The sequence below is a fragment of the Lissotriton vulgaris genome, chromosome 1_1 (assembly GCF_964263255.1).
Source record: "Lissotriton vulgaris chromosome 1_1, aLisVul1.2, whole genome shotgun sequence".
Taxonomy (NCBI): domain Eukaryota; kingdom Metazoa; phylum Chordata; class Amphibia; order Caudata; family Salamandridae; genus Lissotriton; species Lissotriton vulgaris.
The window spans coordinates 817085049-817103781 of NC_141685.1; the positions used below are offsets into that span (position 1 = coordinate 817085049).

Consider the following 18733-nt stretch of genomic DNA (forward strand, 5'->3'; position numbering starts at 1 on the left):
ATTCCAGGTGATCAGGTATGTTTGTGGGACCAAAGCCATAATGAGATTGGCAATCATCTTCATGAATGATACATTTCAAGAGATGTGGGTATTCCTAGTGATTTGTTAGCAAACAATACTGTACAACTGGTCTCAGCCAAAATGGAGACTCATCTTACTGGATGTGGAATACAATGCAAAACAACACTTTCATATCACCCAGAGACAAATGGGAGGGTGGAGTGTTTCAGGTGTTCCATCAAAAGCGGGTGAATGGGGGGCTAATTGGCTATAACTGTTGGTAAAGACTTAAACATGCAGTGCAATGTACGGTACATAATTGCAGACTGAATCAACTTGCATTGCGCCTTTTGACCTATGGCAAGGGCACAAGACAGATTGCAGATGTTATCCTGTATGATTGTTTTGAGCAGGGAAATTCTGTGTTGATGTTGGAGAGCGAGGAGCAACACTGATTTTGTTGACCAGCAGAGCAAAAGAGTATAGTGATAGAGTAAAAAGAGCACAGAGATTGTCCTTTTTGAGTAGATAATTGGGTGCATAGCAAATTTCCAGATCAGGTTACTCAATGATTACAGATCTACTTCAAAGCTGTCACACTGAAGGTTTTATGTTGTGTTTTTCGTATTTATTTGTTCATTGGCATTTGAAAAAAATACAGATACTCAGTAATCAAGTATGAGTTGTCAAATATTAAAAGGGAGTAATGACATTTATAACATACCAGTTGAGAAACAAAACCAAAGCAGAGGCAACACATTGGACCAAATCAATAGGTGGGTTTCCATGTTGTATGACAGAAGTCAGGGCACAGGGTAACAAAGATAGGCTGCATAGCAATAATTAAAAGGGAAAAACATTATGAAAATAGTACATTGTAATGCCAAAGTGTAAATCATGGAATCGCAATGAGATCAGTAGTTATCGTAGCGTGGGATTCAGGGGCAGTGTCAAGATCCTGGGTATCATCCACACTTCGGGCCGCAATGTTTTATATTTTGTTTGAATGGGCCATTCACAAATGATGCATTGATTGTGGCAGGCATTAAGTTCTTGTGCTGAGGTGGTGATGGAGCAAGGTCTCGGAGAAAAGAGACTTGCTCAGAGCAATCGCCTCATTTAACTCACTAACAAGTTATTAATAAGTTTCGTGGAAAATAATATGCACCACATGAACACACGGGTTAGTGAAGCTTGAGTATGTGTGTACTAACGTGGATAACATTGAAGAAGGACTAATACCGCTCTAAACGGGAAATCTGTTTTGCGCATGTGTCAACTACATCTACGAAGGAATGACGTACTAATGCTTGTAGGGAAATTCTGGCGCATGAGCAGAAGGTACTAATATGGCGATTGAAGACTCGCATGTACGGTACCTGCTTACTTGAAATTTGAACAAGCTTTTTTACTATTGCTAACGCTGGGATAAGTCTAATAACTTAAATGGGATAGAGTAGAGGTTGGTGGTATGCAGTGCAAACACTTATCTTGAGAAATTAACACCTGTCTTTTGACTTTTATCATTAGTGCGTATTTGGGTCTTTCTTGCATATCTGAATGAGCGGAATGACGCGAAGTCCACGCATGCCCACTGAGTGAAGCCATAATGGTCAATGACACAGCAGTTAAAAGAGAGCCAAAGGACAAGTGCTACACCATGGGAACGGATGGTGCAGAGTTCAACACTGAAATGTTCTATTCATCGTAGTGTATTATTGTTGCAATATAGATACATGTAGTGGATGGGAATAAAATGTATGAATAAAAAGTAAGGGGTTGGATTTACGAACAATGGTTTAACTGAATTTAGTGACATGTAAGCAAGGTGTGATGAAGATCCCCCCCCCCCCTCTTTGCCAGACCCTGAAACATTAATGGGTGGAACATGAAGAACGAAAGGTATAATTAAGACAGCTTTAGTTAGTTAGTCTGAAGAGGCGGTGTAGAACAGAGAAGAGAGCAGAGGGTGAAGAGCGGAGACCTGAGAATGCTGGAGAGAGAAGCTGAGGCTGTGAGATGCTAAATTGCTGATGAAGAGCTGATTGCAGAACCTAAAGCAGAACTTTCTGTCCTAATTTAATTGGGTTAGATTGAAGATCGCAGAAGAATCTCGAGGAGGAAGAGAGTATCAGAGAGGGGTGCAGCGCAACCATCGGTATCTTAGGGAGGGTAACTATCCTGTCCTGATTCCTGTCCTGAAGTCTTTGTCTCCTGAATCTATCTCAGGGGACCCCCACCAGCCCTTTGGCCAGGGGGTTGGTCTTCCACACCATCCTTGGTAAATATAATTTTCTGTTATAAGCTAATGTTTTTGATCTTTTCTCTCTGTCCTCTCCCTTTCCGACATCAGTTATTGCGTGAGTCAGAAATAAATATATTGTGTTTATTAACTGAATTTTCTCTCCTATAAATGATGGTGACTGCACTGTCTTGAGATTGTTCACATGCATCTAAAAATGTTGATAAAGTTTTGAAAACTTCTTGAGTCTGTGGTGATTTACTTATAAAATAGAAAAGTTACCTTTGTTAATTATCACCATCAACTTGTTCAACTAATGGTCCATCGACCAGAGGAAAGAACTTGTTGATCTGTGAAGGGTTAATTAAAGATTTAGAAGAAGTATTGAATAAACTAATCTTGAACAGTTTGTTTTATAAAACTTAAACTAACACCAGCGGTTTCAACCACTGTGAGTTTTTATGGGCCCAGGTGAGTATATGGTAGTGGAGTATCTGTTGTTGGTGAACTGCTGGATCAGTGGTATGGGCTACCCTTACCCCAATTTCATTATTTTATTCATGTAGTATATGTGTGGTGTGCAAGGAGAAAGAGGCTGTGTCTTATTTGCAGCATCTTCTATATTGTCCATGTGAGAAGCTATGCATTTCCTTTTTTTCTGTTGAATTGGCCTTTTGTCTGTGTCGTGAAGGTTAAGTCACCCTTGGTGACAGTGAGGCAGAAATGTGTAACATGAAATACATTGAGGTCTCTTTCTAGGTTGATTTGTATAGCATCACTCCTTATTCAGACCTTGTAGAACAGACAATTCATTGCCATAAAACACGGACAGGTGTGACTCTCTGAATTCAACTCCTGAATACCCCTGGCACTTACCTCCTGCATATCATTTTGCGCCTTCTGCTCTACCAGGTCAATGTGGTAGAACTTGAAGCGCCTCTTGAGGTCCTGCAGCTCTTCGCGCAGCAGATTCAACTTCAAGTAACATGGCTCCATCTTGACTGAACTTGAGGGAAGGGTTTCCAACTGTGCCAAACTCTGTAAATAAACCAGAGCGCCGTTTATTTGTGGTGAGAAGACACAAGAAGGAAATGTGTGGTGGAGAGCAATTGAAGGCATCATTGCATACGGTGGTAGAGGATGTCATAACGAGGAGAAAACAGGAAGAGAAGATATTGAAAGGATTCAAAATAGGAGCTGGAACGAGAGGGGGACAGGCAACTGAGTAAATGAGCTTTACCACTAGCATGTTGCTAATAATAAAGCACAACTAACTTGCTAAATAAAACAGTAGACCCACAAAAAAAGGACAAGCATAGATTAAAGCCTAAGTTGTGTAGTGTTACTTGTTATTTATTACAGTCTTCTGCCCTGCAGTGCTGATGGAAAACTGGGACTGGAAGATAAAAGACTGTCCCACACATCATAACTATACATTGGCAATATATACATGTCAGGTTTTATTGTTATAGTGTTCAATCTGTGGTTCAGCATGATTCTGAGCGCTCACAATTTGACAAATAAAGGAACTGAAACATCGTATACTTAAATGACTTGTCAGGATCTCACTTATTGGTCCAGAGGGGGGCAAGTGAAGTCATGGAAACAATTCTATAAGCGCACCATTGCTCAGTCATCTCCCCACCCACACTGAGCAAAGAGTCAAACACAGTTCTGGAGCCAAAACAGTGTCCTGTTAACTGTGCCAGGACATGTTGTGTCATCGTGTCGCAGAAGGAGAAGCTAGAACCGAGCAGCTTGTGGAACATGAGCTAACACTTCCAAAACCATAACCAAGACCAAGACGTGGTGCCATTTTAATGGATTAGACAAGAGGAAAGTGCAGGACTCGTGACTTTAAATGGCAAGTTTCTTTTTTCATGGTTGGGACTACAATTTATTTACAAAACAAAGTAATTTAATGGGACGATACTGACTGTTTTTTCATAAATAAACGTGAATACACACAAACATTGAAATCAACCTCAACTTAGACTGTCGTTTCACACATGGCGTACATATGGTTATATGTGGTTTTTGTTGTTGTTGTTTTTTTAAAGAATAAGTGAACCCACCTGGCTCCAATGAGAAGACTGCAGCTTGGATCCAAACAATGTAAGGGAGCGGTGGAATGCTGTGTGATAGTTGCCATCCTTTGGGCTGGTAGCTATGGGATTCAGGACGTGTGATGGGTTCCATACTCTGAACCAGAAGCGGATGAACACTGGCTGTGTGGTGGGGACTGTTATGTTGAGAATGTTGGTGGGTTCAACCACCATGTTAACCCATAGAGGGTTGTCTTGAATTGGTCCCTTCCCATCCGGTCGGAACAGTTGAGACAGTGAGGTAGGGACCGAAGCAAATAAATAGCCTTGGGGTTCATGACCCAAGGCAGTGAAACACAAGCACCACTTCCTGTAATTACTCACAATAGCGTGCTACATGCCCGTTCGCATCCACGGGCCTCTTTTCTTCAAGTGCGCGAGCCTATGTGCGGGTGAACGGAATCCCTGGCTCTGTGGCGGGGACTGCTGAGGGCGTGCAGCTGTGGATTCTTGTCTGTTGGATGGATAAGTTAGCATAGGGGTACTGTCTGTGTGTTGGGTGCAGCTGTATAACACCGGCACATGAAGGATGGGGACATGCCTGTACGTGGGCAGCTTTGAAAGACTGGTGGTGTGGTGGAGACTGGCCAGTGGACTGGCAGCTTTGAAAGACTGGCGGTGTGGTGGAGACCATGTGGACGGCATCTGTAGGAGGTTGTCAATATGATGGGAGACCAGAATGTGAGTGGGCAGCTTTGGAAGGGGTTGATGTGTGTTGGGGAGACCTCACCACATAGAACACTGGCTAAACCTCTGATGGACCTCAATAAACCTTGAATAAGAAAAAGTATGAAGCTGTCGCCAGCGTCATCTGTGATCTCGACAGTATTGTGATTATAGCAAGTTACTGAGCCTAGGTCTCGGGCCTTTGAACCTTGTTCCTTCCCACTTTTAGAATTCCTTAATGAGGAGATCATGTTAGGTGTGAGCAGTGTTTTTATTTTGTTCTCTTGGTCTTCTCTTTGCATTCTAGTATTTGTAGTTTGGATTTCCCATGATAAGTGTAGGAGCACACGTAGAATGAATGACTAACAGGTGCCTTCAGATGGAAGCACTTGAGATCTGGGACTGTGCTGCCTTCTCTAGAGTAAAGATGTGAAAAGCTAAAGTAACACTGAAATAAAACAGAATTATTTTGATATAAGATATTAAGCTGATGAAATACATTGCATCACATGCATTATGAGGAAGTAGAATAATGATAAAAAACTGAATACAATTTGTCATGTATACATAAAGCATGTGAGCAACGTACCACTCCCAAAATAAGGGCAGCAAATGAAAGAGAAGGCAGGCACCAATAGAACAAAACTGACATGTAGGCTGCCAACATAACACATCAATCACAACCGCAAGTTGGATCATAGAAAGAACTGAAATCCCAAGTGGGTGCCATTGCACATGAACGCGTTATAGGGCTCAGCAATGAAAGTCCTCTTGTTATTTGGAAACAGGAAATATAAAGGGAACTGACAAATTAGAAATGCACATCAAAGCGGGAGAAGGCTGCAATGCACCGCCAGCTCAAAAGCAGCCCTTGCCATGGCATCTAACACAACAAGAAGGTCGATCTTTGAGGGTCTTTCGATATCGAAGTTGCCATTATGATGGGATCATCAAAAATACATTTATCTAAGAAGGTAGTCATATTTATAAGGCTCAATTAAACTTTAATTTCATTGTTCCAACGTTTCACCACAGCCCCACTACCTACAATGCACTGTGAACCTCATTGCCACTTTCCAACAGCCAACTTGAAATCGGTCCTTATTCTGAACCACATCTGCAATGGCACAACCAAGAGCTTTCAAAGCGGCATGGTAATGTACAGTAGGGAGGTCAGATGACATGAACGTATTGTTGGGGATGAAGCATCACTGTAAATGCTATACAATGTGTTCAACTGTTTCACTGCATAGTTTGCAAATTTACATGCTTTGAATGCATCTTTGTTGCATGACAGCCGGAGAGCATGCACATTTCAATGATCTTGAGGGGCTGATATCAGCCTAGACATCATGATTCACACAGTATCATCTTCGGAATACGCACATTAGTGGCTATATGGTAGTCTTTTTGATCACATTCAAAGAAATTTGTCAGATAAATCAAATGTGATCTTCTCTGATCTTGTAGAGTTGCTAATTGTTTATCCTAAAATGGCTTCTCCCATCTTATGTCAACAATAGATTTTGGAACCCATGATCTGCTTCAATTTGAAACAAGTGTGTCCAAAATCAAAAACCTAGGTGCATTGGAGATGGCAAGATTTTTATAGAGCACCAAAGTCATCCTGCTATTTGTTAAGCGTTCTGTCTCCAACAAGGAAAGGAACACGATTTCATGGTTTATAGGTTCATTCAAATTGAAACAAGAGATTATTTTAGCTTCGAACACTCCATCCATTTCACAAGGGATGTCTGATGATGCCACAAAGTAAAAGGCTAAAGCATGACTTCCACTTAATGTTTGGTTGGACTCTGTGGGCTTCCTGTAGGGACCTGAGAGGAGGAAAGAGCTTGCTGCTGAGGATTTCTCCTCAGGCTTGGGTCCATCAAGAGACGCTGCTACTCTGCTGGAGTGAGTCTGAGATTGAACTGCTGATTGCCAGTGTGCTATGAGGCATCTCATGTTGTGCACCCCCCTAGATGGCCTAGCAAAAACAAGGGGGTTACCCAAATTACCCTCCTATACCTGGGTACAGAACACTATCATATGCAGTGAAATAGATAAGGAGGAATCAATATCTTATTTTTCTTAAATCATAGGAAACAATCAATTACCCTACATGTAGTGCCAAATTCTATGGGAATACATCGAAAAAATCAATTCACAACACACATATGCCATGGGACCGATCTTTGAAAATGAATCATTCTGAACTTATTAAACACAAAAACATACAAAAACATACAAAAGTACATATATATAAATATATGAACATAAACAGCAAAAACAATTATAAACTGAAATCTACGTTGCTAATACCCACATATTTCTAATGGTAAGTGTTCACTCACTTAATCTGGGTTATACACTCAGAGGTAGTCTTCTAAGCACATGAGGTAGAACACCTCTATACCCTTTACTCTAATGTGCTCTAACAACTAAGTTGCACTTTTCCTTTTAATAGAGACTCCTCTATAAAAAACTGTCGACGCAGACGCTTTTCAGCCTTCAATTTCTTCTTGGGCTCCTAAGGACAAGGGCAATGGAACCAATATATCATATGTCGTGCATCTTTAAAGATTTATGCCACCATCTACTTTACGTGGACACTTCCTTAAATAGAACAACCAAGGGTTGAACCTTAACCGAGGTGCAGTCACCTCTCTAACTCGTAAAGGATATCTAATCCATACGGGCCCTCGTTTGCCCCATCCGGACACTGCTTCACTTACTACAAAGTTTTCTATCTCCCAATTAATTTCATCGATCCTCCTTGTAGACGTGCATATGATACCCCTCTATATGCCCAGCACACAAAGCAGTGGTATTTGACACCTTAACGCATTTTTGGTATCAGGTACATAATCCTTTTTCAATCCAAATAACAGACTCACATGTCCACCGCTGAAATTAATTTAATATTTCCCAATGCTAATTCCCCAATAACCCTGTTTTGGGGTTCTGGAGTAGCGTGCTATTCACTGAAAAGAGATTCAACGCCTCATCAGGAGTAGCTAGGGCTATATAAATGCAAACACTTCTCTCTTCTATCCCTCCATTATCCTTTTTGAATCCAAATACCAAACTCACATGTCCACCGCTTAAATACATTTCATATATTCCTATACTAATTCACCACTAATCCTTTTTGGGTTCCGGGGTAGTGTGCTACTCACCGAAAAGCACTTCAACACCTTGTCAGGGGTAGTAAGCATTATATAAATGCAATTACAATAATGGAGTGACACAAGGTATGCCATTTATGACTCTATTTTTTGATTGATTCAACCGTAAGATTTTAGAACTAGCAACCTCCCCCAACTTCGGAAAAGACACAAATTATGTACTGTCAAAAAGGCAGACACCTGGATGCAGAATATTTCTCATTCTCCACAGGGTCTGCAGGCAGATCTCCCAAGCAGCCACATTTACCTGTGAGTGGGGGATGGAGCAAGGGGACGGCCTGCGGGCTACCATTTCTTATGACACTCAGACTTCTGGGAGCACAGTGGCCTCAGGGATAGAGGAGAAACCCAGCAGGGGAAACATCCTTTGTTATGAAGCCGGAATCACGTTGTGCCTTTACAACACCGGCAATAGATTGAACGCTTCATTACCACACATTCGTTTAGCATGCAAGTAGTTACCCGTTAGTTCTAATGCCAGCTAAACGCAAGCATGATTACGTCATAAAACACCCAGCAGGGGTGGACTAGCCATTAATCCAACAGGGCATTCCCCTGTGGTGCCATTGGATGATGGTTTCTGAAGGCCCAGAACAGGTACTGGCGCCTCTGTCACTTTCTTCAGCCCTGTGAGATTAATTACATCACGCAGAGGAGAGAGATAACGGAAAGGGAGCCAAAGTGCAAAGAGGGGAAGTGAAGAAGGCGAGGGACAGACACCAGGCGCGGCTCCTCCGCAATGGCAGAGGAGTGTTGCTCCACTGGCAGAGCCAGCAGCTTAGAAATAAATTGATATTTATCATTTTATTTTTACGCAGCTGGCTCAGCCAGCGTGTGCAGGGAGGGGGTAGGAGGAGTGCTATGTGTACTCTGCAAGTGCACGTGTGTTTGGCCAGCTGTCTCAAGCAGACCAAAACACACATGTGCACTTTGGTTTCTCCAGCAGCCAGGCTGAAGAAACCCCACAGACTCCCTGATCAGAGTAGGACGTCTTTCCTACATGCTCAGGCCAATTCCCGTGCTGATTGGACAGGGAGTCTCATGCAGTCCCACTCCCATTACCTGCTTGGACACGGAAGCCGAAGGACCTGGTGCGACGTGGCTGGCAAATTAAGGTAAATGTTAAATTTTTTTTTGCCCTAATCTCCTCTCCCCGCACTACCCCTCCTGCGCACCCCCTACCCTGCCCCACTACCTTTTGTATGTGGTGGGCTCCACTAGACACAGAGAAGTAACGGGTGGAAAAAGAGTTGGAGAGAGGGGTGGAAGGGAATGTGGCTGGTAACTTTTTTGCCAAGGCTACTTTTGATTACTAGTCTGGTTATGAACAGGGCTTAATTTGTGTGAGTAGTTACACGTGGTGGATACTGGCCCTCATTTTTGTGGGTGTGGACATTAATTTTCATCATCAAACTTTGACCGTGAGAAAGGGAGAAAGGAAGAAGAGAGAAAACAAGGAAACAGTGACAAGGGGATAAAGCAGCGTTGAACGCCCCAAAACCTGGAAGAGTGAAATAAAGAGAAAGGAAGAAAAAGTAATTAGCGGGAAGAAGAGGGCATGAGGTGGAATCACACAAAAAGGCCTTGGTATTTGGAAGTGTAGCGTGCCAGGTCAGGAGGGTGATGCCTGGGTGCATGTGCAGTGAGCCCTATCCGGTTCCCTATGAAAGGAGACACGGAGTGTTCGTGAGTATGGGCGAAGACCCCATGCGATCATCCGCCCCGTTATTTATCTCCTCTGGGCGAGCCCGTCCGGAGGAGTGATACAATGTGCAACATTGTCTGGTGAGGGCCTGGTGACTCACTCATTACATCCCTCCTTTTCTTCAGTCTCTTGCTCGTCGCTCAGCCATCACTCCTGAGGCATGAAACATAAAAAGTCTCAGAGTCGTTGGCTGGGGGCAGGATAAGGCCAAAGTTACTACGACTGGCTCCGGCAGTTGGAAAGGAGTCCTGCTCCAGCTGGGCTTTTTGATGAAGATGCACTTCCTTGGGCCATGCGTAGTAAACCTCCTGTCGACACCACTCTGTTCTCGTTGGCACGAGATGCGCTCTGCCGCACACGGGAGAAATTGCAGTGTCTACGAAGATGTCCTCCTCCATCTCTGGATCAGCGTCCTGCTTCTGCCCAGATGGGGGTCCCACCACCTTTTTGAACCAGGACACGTTCCCGGTTACCAAACGGGCACCCCATCTGGCAGATACCATGGTCTCATGCGTGGCAAATGATCTCCCACACGTCCGTTTTGTAAGGCATACAGAACTTCCACCCGACCTCCACAGCTGGGAACTTGGAGTGCGAGTCCATCATGACTAGGGTGCTGCAGCTGTCGGAGACACATCCAAAGTCAATGCTCATCTCTGACCAGGGTTTGCCACTGGGCTTTTCTGTGAGGACGGGAGCTGGCGCAGGGCCGCTTCCGGTGATTGTGCAGGAGTGGCACTGACGAATCATCTCCTCCACCATGGTGTCCATCCCGGGGAATCACACTTTTCGTCTTGGCTACACCTTGGTGCCCAACATGGGCGAGGCTAACAACCCGATACTGTAACTTGCTCGGGACCACGATTGCTTGACCTCGTGGAACCACCCCATGGATGCCTTCACTGAGCTTGCTGTGAACTCCCCATAATTGTTGCCGCATGTCTAGGTCTTTCATGTTCAGCGAGAGGGTGCTGCCTAGAAAATGTTGGCATCTACTGTAGGACAGATAGAGGTGAAAGTGCTGGCATGCCCACTTAATGGCAAGGGCCTCTCTCTCGATTTGGGCATACCATGTTTCTGTCTTGGAAATTGCTCTGCTGGAGGATGCCACTGGTTCCCAGTCATTACTTGCATTCTCCTGGAGGAGGACAGCTCCAAGGCCGATGGGCTTGGGTCAACTACCACCTCTGTGTGCCACCCCAGATGAAAGTATGCCATGACTATCTTTTCCATCAGTGCATCCTCGATGGCATGAAATGATGCATTAGCTTTCGCGGTCCAGTCCCAGGATGCTCCGCTTTTTGTGAGTGCTCGCAGAGGTTCTGACAGCGATGCGAGTTTGTGGATGAAGCGACCACAGTATGTGGCCATCCCTAGGAAACTGCAGACCTCCGTTGGGGTGGTGTGGATTTGCGCAATCCAGATGGCAATGGCCTTCTTTGGGTCCACCTGAAGTCTGTCGCATGAGAAGATGTATCCGAAGAAGTCAACTGACTTTCAGTAGATGGAGCATATAGCTTTATTGACGGTGAGGCGACTGTTTGACAGACGCTGGTGCGTGTCACGTAGGTGTGCATGGAGTTCCTCTAGGCTGCTTGAGAATATCAGAATGTCGCCGCTGAGATTTATGACTCCTTCTAGGCCTGACAAGGCGTTCTGAAAGACTTCTGTGGCTGACGACACCACAAATCTCAGCTGCTTGTATCTTCTCAATCCAACCTGGGTAGAGAAAGTGGTGATGTACCTGCTTTCGGGTGAAGGTTCGAGCTGATGGTATCCTGCGTTTAGGTCCAGTTTGGAAAACCACCTTGCCCCTCTGAGGTACTCCACGATGTCGTCCATGGTGGGTGTCAGATGGCGCTCCCTATTCATCGCCTGATTGGGGAGGCACATGTCAAAGCACAGCCTGGTGGCTCCCGGCTGCTTTGAGGTGATGACCAGGGGTGACACTCATGGGGTTGGGCCCGTGACCCTCTCAATGACACCCAACTCCTCCAGTTTTCTTAGCTCCTCCTCTACTTGTGGGCACAAGTGGAAGGGTACCAGTCTGTGCCTCAGTGCTGTCGGCCGGATCGCGGAGTCGATGTGTAACCTGACTTGTCTGTCTTTGAACTTCCCCAACAGTGTCGGAAATTCACACAGGATGGCGTCTGCGTGGAAGTCATGGATCTGGTTAGCAAAGAAGACTATCTCGAGGCCTTCTGCCATGTGGCAGCTGAGGAGGGTGCCTTTCTTCCCGTTGGTCATGTGGAACTTAGCTTAAGTAGCGTGTTTCTCACTAGCCACGTCTACCTCGATCACTCCTCATAGAGAGAGTGGCTAGGCCCCGCTGTAGGTGTAGATCTTTGCCTTGGTGAGGGAAGGGGGGCGAGGCCAGAGACACTTGTACTGTTCGGTGTCCATGCAGTTCACGGATGCTCGGGTGTCGATGAGCGCACACAGTGTGGAGCCTGCCACTCGTATAGAACACATGGGAGGTGGTCGCCGACACCGATCTGTGCGGCTGGCGAAAGACACCACGAACACATCGTCATCCTCCCCTTCCATGTCAAACCACAGGCCTGGTGGGGTGCCGTCCTCCTGCCTCAACGGTTCGTCAAGTGACAGCTGTTAATGTTGACCGCCCTTCCACGAGGCCTGTTGAAAGTGGCTCTAGATCTTCTACTACTGCAGACTTTTGAGAAATGGTTCTGTTTGCTGCACCGTGAGCAAGTTTTCCTTTTGTATAGCAGGTTGGTGAGAGCTCGGTGCCACAGTTTTCACAAGGTCCCCCCACTGGCATCTTCGGGGCAGCACGGGCTGGACTTGGCCACTACTAATTACATCTACCCTCTCCTCTTTGATTTGGGTGGGTCGAGATACCCCGGCCGTAGTCGGATGTCTGCTGAGGGCCACTTCCATCTTGTCGGCTCATGTGCTCGATAGTTCATGTGACCTCCCAAGTATGAGTATGTCATTGAGCGACATCCCTAGCTGTTGGAGGATCAGCCGGCACAGCAGCACAGATGGGCACCCCTGGATGAGCTAGGAACAAATTTCCTCCCTCTGGTCATGAAACCTGCATGTTTGGAGGACCAGATTATAGCACAACCACCTGGGCGGATGGGGATGGCCAAACTTAACGTCAGAGCGCCCGCCTTGATGCTGCCGGGGCGTGATGGAGCTGTGTGCAGGGCGCCGAACTGGAGCGCGTTGCGCGGATGAACATCGATGCTGCCAGGGTAACTGGAGCGGCCTCCTGACAGGGCAGATTGACACGCCAGCTGGACCTAGTTGTGGCTGGAACTATGGGAGGTGCGGGTGAGTACCACCTCGTCGCCAATGTGGTGCACCAGGTCTGGAGGGTGATGGCGAGCCGCGTGCGTGGTGAGGCCTATGAAAGGAGACACACATAGTGGTCACGGGTATGGGGGAAGACCCTGTGCGGTTGTCCGCCTCTTTATTTATGTCCTCTGGAGGAGTGATACAATGTGCAACATTTTCTGGTGAGGGCCGGGTGGCTCACTCACTACAGGAAGTACCGGTGGTGGGCTTTTACGGACGACTTTGTGCCCATTCGCCTATTTTTTTATCTCAAAAATATCCAGCAGTGGAGATACCCCTAAGAAGATGCTGAAGGACAGGCCTCACAATGAGGCATCGCCGTCAACAAAATGGAAATACAGCAGGCATTTCCACTGGACCATTAAAAATAAAACAAGGTTGTTAAGTAGTAAGTTCTTCTGAAAGTCATGGTAGCCTACACCATCCCTTACTGGGCGAGCTGAATGGCTGAAAATATAAACTGTCGGTGACGACATTTTCCCACTAAAAGGGCGAAAGTCTGAAGGATTAGTGTTATATTTATATGTTATGTGGTTCATCACTTTATCATTACTCACATCTTTCACTCATTAGAATGTTGCTTTCTTATGATGCCTTAGATGGTTCTAAGATGATGTCATGCCTGTGGCATCAGTGAGCAGTTGGTCCAGCTGTGTCTGGCATGAAGATGTTCAGGTCTTCCTTTAAAGAATAAATCCCATCCTCGTCGCCAAATTTTGCAAGTGAGAGAAGGATACCTGCAAGGCAGGGAGATGGGTCTAGTTTTCATGCATTTTGAGGGATGCAAGTGAGAGAAGGATACCTGCTTATTTGAATGTTTATGTTTTTGATTTTACTTTTGTTTACTTGTTATGTGTCAAGCTTTATTTAATACGTTATTTTTATGTTCGTTGTGTTGATAAAGGGGGGAGATGTGTTATATTTATATGTTATGTGGTTCATCACTTTATCATTACTCACATCTTTCACTCATTAGAATGTTGCTTTCATATGATGCCTTAGATGGTTCTAAGATGATGTCATGCCTGTGGCATCAGTGAGCAGTTGGTCCAGCTGTGTCTGGCATGAAGATGTTCAGGTCTTCCTTTAAAGAATAAATCCCATTTGGAATTATTCCCAGATCTTCTTGGTTTATCATAACAATTAGACAGTGAAAAAAAGACATAATTATCGTGCCTCCGTGGAGCTCTATGTGGCAGGCAAGACTGTCATAATGGCTATGACCACTAGATGGCAGTGTGAATTAGAGAAATTGAAGATACTCTTAATTACAAAATCCATTTTAACGACAGTATCAAATATTTACAATTGTTTTAATCTATTCACTTTGTATAAGAAGCAAAAAAAGCTCCCTCGCCTCGAGGGATTGGAAGGTAGCTTTACATGCCAAAAACAAAAACATAACACCATCCTTAAAGTATGAATTGAAAGATAGACGGAGTCAAACTACAATCCAATCACTACAATCCATCTCTTTCCCCTTCCCCATAATTTGCCTATCATTGTTGGTGCTCGTTGCACCTTCTCGGACCTAAAATCCAGCTTCCCACCTTCCTGTACATTCTTATTTGGAAACTATGCAGCGACCGCTTCATTCTTTCCATTGACTTTACGCCTCTGCTTCCTCTAGCTTTCACTCTCTCATGCCTCAGGTACTAAATCTCCCGCCTTCTTCGACTCCGTGGATATCCTCTTTCCAGGCTTAAAATTATCCTAAACTCTGTGCGTCGTGTATTCTAAATTATCCTTCCTGGAACCGTTTTTCTTACCTTCTCAACCAAAAAGACGAACTTCTCGTCTCTTGTAGAATTCACTTCAGTTTTCCTTGGCATTACCTTCAAATCTATTCACAGCCTTACAGCGTCCTGTCTCCCCTGTACCCAGATGTAGGCTCTGCCCTACTCTTCCTTGTCCCCTTGCCACCGGCTGCAGCCTCTCGTTTCTGCTCGTGTCCTTCTCACTTCCCTAATGTAGACTTCTCCCCTCTCTGGGCACTGCTCATCCTCCTGCCCATTAATCTTTCCATCAGAAAGGAAAAAGTATCAGTCTCTTTCCTTCTTTTTCATAACTTTCTGCTGTTCTCATGACTCCCTACTGACATTCCTACCATGGCACTCCTTCACTATGCATGTCTAGTTTGCCATTATATTCCCTGGCACAGAGATTTGGTGGATGCAGTGCCAAATTTATTCGGGTGGCATGTTACGGAGTCAGGTTTTCTCATAACTTGTTAACATTCAGCTATCAGGCCAAACTTGAGTTTCAGTAGGGGCTAGAGGTGATCAGTGTCAGCAATTCTCCCAACCCTCATGGCAATACCAAGTTGCTGTCCATAAAACAGTTATATGGGCACTTCCAAAACCATTCATGTATGGATATTCTAAGTGCTACATATAAAGGCACAGAGTTTGTACCCCAACCTTTACCGCAGCTAACTAAAGTCTAGAACCAAGCAGAAGGAACCCAAAAAATCATATTAATCTAGGACAAAAACGAGACAACAGCAATAACCCTCACAACCACACACCAATTTCCTGTTTCTAACCTGCCTCTTCTTCTTGTTGGCAATTGCTCTTCCATCCCCTTTAAGTGGGGGCTCCCTCCTCAAAACTGTACAGCTTCTCCAAGTACAAAGTGGCTAGGATCAAGTTCACATAGCAGAGGAAACATCTTTAGAAAGTTTATGGATTCATTCATCTGGAGCCGTTTCAAATAGAAAACAAGCCTAGACTGCACCACTCGGTTGACGCGAACAAAAGCAAAAGCACACATGCAAAGGAACACGAGTGATCATCCCGCTTTACCTCTTTCAGTTTCACAGGATCGTTGTCAGTCTGGAAACTCTGGCTGATGGCGTCAACCTCACGTTCAAAGAGCTGGCGAACTTCGCTGAAGCCGGAGCTCACCGGCCCCATGATCTCTTCCAAGATGGAAGCCAAGAAGGGCCGGATGTTCTCTGTGCAGCACTTCTCTGCTGGTTCCAACACTGTAGCTGAAGGGGGAGAGAGGGACATCTTAAGCACTGGCAGCATATAGGGCCAAACCGCGGTGAGAGGAAAGTGGCAGTCTGATCACGATAATTAAAAGCATTGACAACTCAGGCACCTTCAGTGTGCACCGGGCGTATGCATTAAACACAGCATCAGTTCAGGCATCTTTACTGTGTCCCCACAATGCGCCTCGCTCCTGTTCCTGCTCCAGAGGCTGACCATGCACCAGTGAATGAGTAACTGAATAAGTGCAACTCCAACCACAGAATAATCTGTCTCTTGGTGCTGGTTCATTCGTTCTTTTCTGATAGAAAGTACAACAACAGCTTACTGTGGAATGTCAGACTAGTTTCAAGGCACTACACTTAAAGACAGGATATGACTCCATCTGCTGACACACAGTGACGTCTTGGGCAAACCCTTCATCAGCTTCACTCGCACAAATGTACATGGAAGAGGTAAGGTCGCCACGGCAAGCCAAACCAACCTCATCATGTACATGGGACCTTCCAGAGGCCTACAGTTCAGTTACAAGACGCAACAAGCTAGGATGACACACGTCTGTTGTTCCAGCTTGGTGGTACTTCAGCAAGAACGTGATTGGTGGTACAATGTACTGAATATTTAGCGTAACCATTGATATTTTTTGCATTTCCTTTTGTCAATTTTGGTAGAGATGGTGGGACAGGAGGGTCCCAGGAGACAAAAGTATTTATCCTCCTCTGTTTCGGTGTATGTCCTGTTCAAATTTATTTATTATTAAAAACATTTTTAGAATTGTATCACAAAAAGTGCAGTGGTGTAACTGGAGTGGCTGAGTGAGAAGTTAAGGGGTCTGGGCAAGAGACAAATGGCTTCTGCCAGCATGGCCTTCTGCAATGAATAATGTTCACAAGACTGATTGCTAAAACAGAGCGCGTTCCTCAGAAAGCCTTGGACCAGGGGTTGCAACACGTGCTTGCTGATCCGGACCAGCAGTTACACAATATCCTCAACCTCCCTCTCCAAGTAAAGTTTCGCCCTTCACAGAGCAGACTTTCTGAAGCACAACACTTTCAGTCCTTCTGCCAGAAGGAAAGGAGGGAAGCGCTTATGTAGAGGAGCTTCAACGTGTAGTAATCAACCAAGACGCAGGGTCATAAGAGAGTAGGCGCTGGTGAACAAGCATTGACCGAGCCAAGAGGGCTCGCTTTCAGGTTATGTTTTTAGAGCTTGATTGTGTCATGTGGTTAGTGTCGGGCAACATAACGACTGTTAACTCTACACTATTAGTATTGTGTGGTTGGTGAGAGCAGACAAACGAAGGGTGCTCACAGTAATGTTTTTATCAAATACTTAGTCAGGCAGACTGTAAACAATGCGCTATTTTAATCATGTGCTTAGTGAGACGGAGAAATCAAGTGCAAACATTGCACTGTTCGAATCACATGGGCAGTGTAGAAAGACTAACACTTCGCTGTTTTTATTGTGTGCTAGAGTAGGCACACAAAGTCTAAACACTGCACTATTTGCATTACACGCTTATTGAAGGCAGATTCTAATAGTTTACTGCTCCACATGCTTATTACAGATCATCAGTCTTGCTTTATTCGGTTTCATAAACTAAACCCATAAAAGCACACATGCAGTAAAGATTAAAACAAACCTTCAATAAGCCATATCAAATATGGGAGTGACCGGGGCTAAATGCAATGAACAAGATACAAGTAACACCGAGGTCGCACAAGCATGGCCAGGCGTGGGGAAATCAACAATTAATAAACATAGGGAGTGTGCAAGGCATAACAAAGTGCATCGTGTCATAAATAAAATGTTAAAAGCACACCGATTACTCACAGCTGTCGCTTAGCTGGACAGCAGAATTAAAAAAAAACAAGCACATAAAAAAAGACTGCCTGTAAGCATTTGTAGGAAAAAGATAAGTGGGACCCACTTCCCTAAAATTAGCTTTTTTCAAAATCGGACAATAGAAGACTTTCTGGGTAGATCTTAAAAACTGCAGAACATTAAAAACAAGCATTTACAATGCAATGGTCTCGGCATCATTAAAGGTAGAGCTATTGGCATTGCTTATGACTTTTTTTTTTAATCATCAATAAATGGCATTGTCATTTACATTGCCAATAGCTTCGCCTCGGTTCTGGGATTGGTGGGTGGCTGGTATTTTTGGCATTCTTTAGAGGTCGGTTATCTCGCAGAGTGGCCTGTACGTTTGGAGTAGACCAATGCATTTAGAGATAATTATAACTCCTTGTTTTGCAAAGCACTATATACCACACGTGTGCTGTTTTCTAAGCGCTGTAAATAACAGATGCTACTTTACGCAGTTTATGGTTTATACTTGATATTGGCTGGTCTTGGATAGACTATTTGATGCACCTGTGTGCGTGTTACGTGCACAGACGCACGTGCTGAAGCGCATAGCCCTTTGTTTGGTGTACAGTTGCCCACTGCTTGCCGTCTCGTGGCTCGTGTTTTGAGGCACCCTGCCCATGCAATTAAAGAATTTTCTT

General features: G+C 44.8%; 1 protein-coding gene across 1 annotated transcript in view; it reads right to left on the bottom strand.

Moving 5' to 3' along the window:
* Nucleotides 1–18733, bottom strand: part of NIBAN1 (niban apoptosis regulator 1) — a 393109-nt gene that overhangs the window by 25746 nt on the left and 348630 nt on the right. The window contains exons 9-10 of the mRNA XM_086957112.1: nucleotides 16035–16222; nucleotides 3119–3280 (exon numbers count right to left, since the gene is read on the bottom strand). Of these exons, the coding sequence (XP_086813238.1) occupies nucleotides 3119–3280; nucleotides 16035–16222 (350 nt within the window). The remainder of the gene's footprint in view (nucleotides 1–3118; nucleotides 3281–16034; nucleotides 16223–18733) is intronic.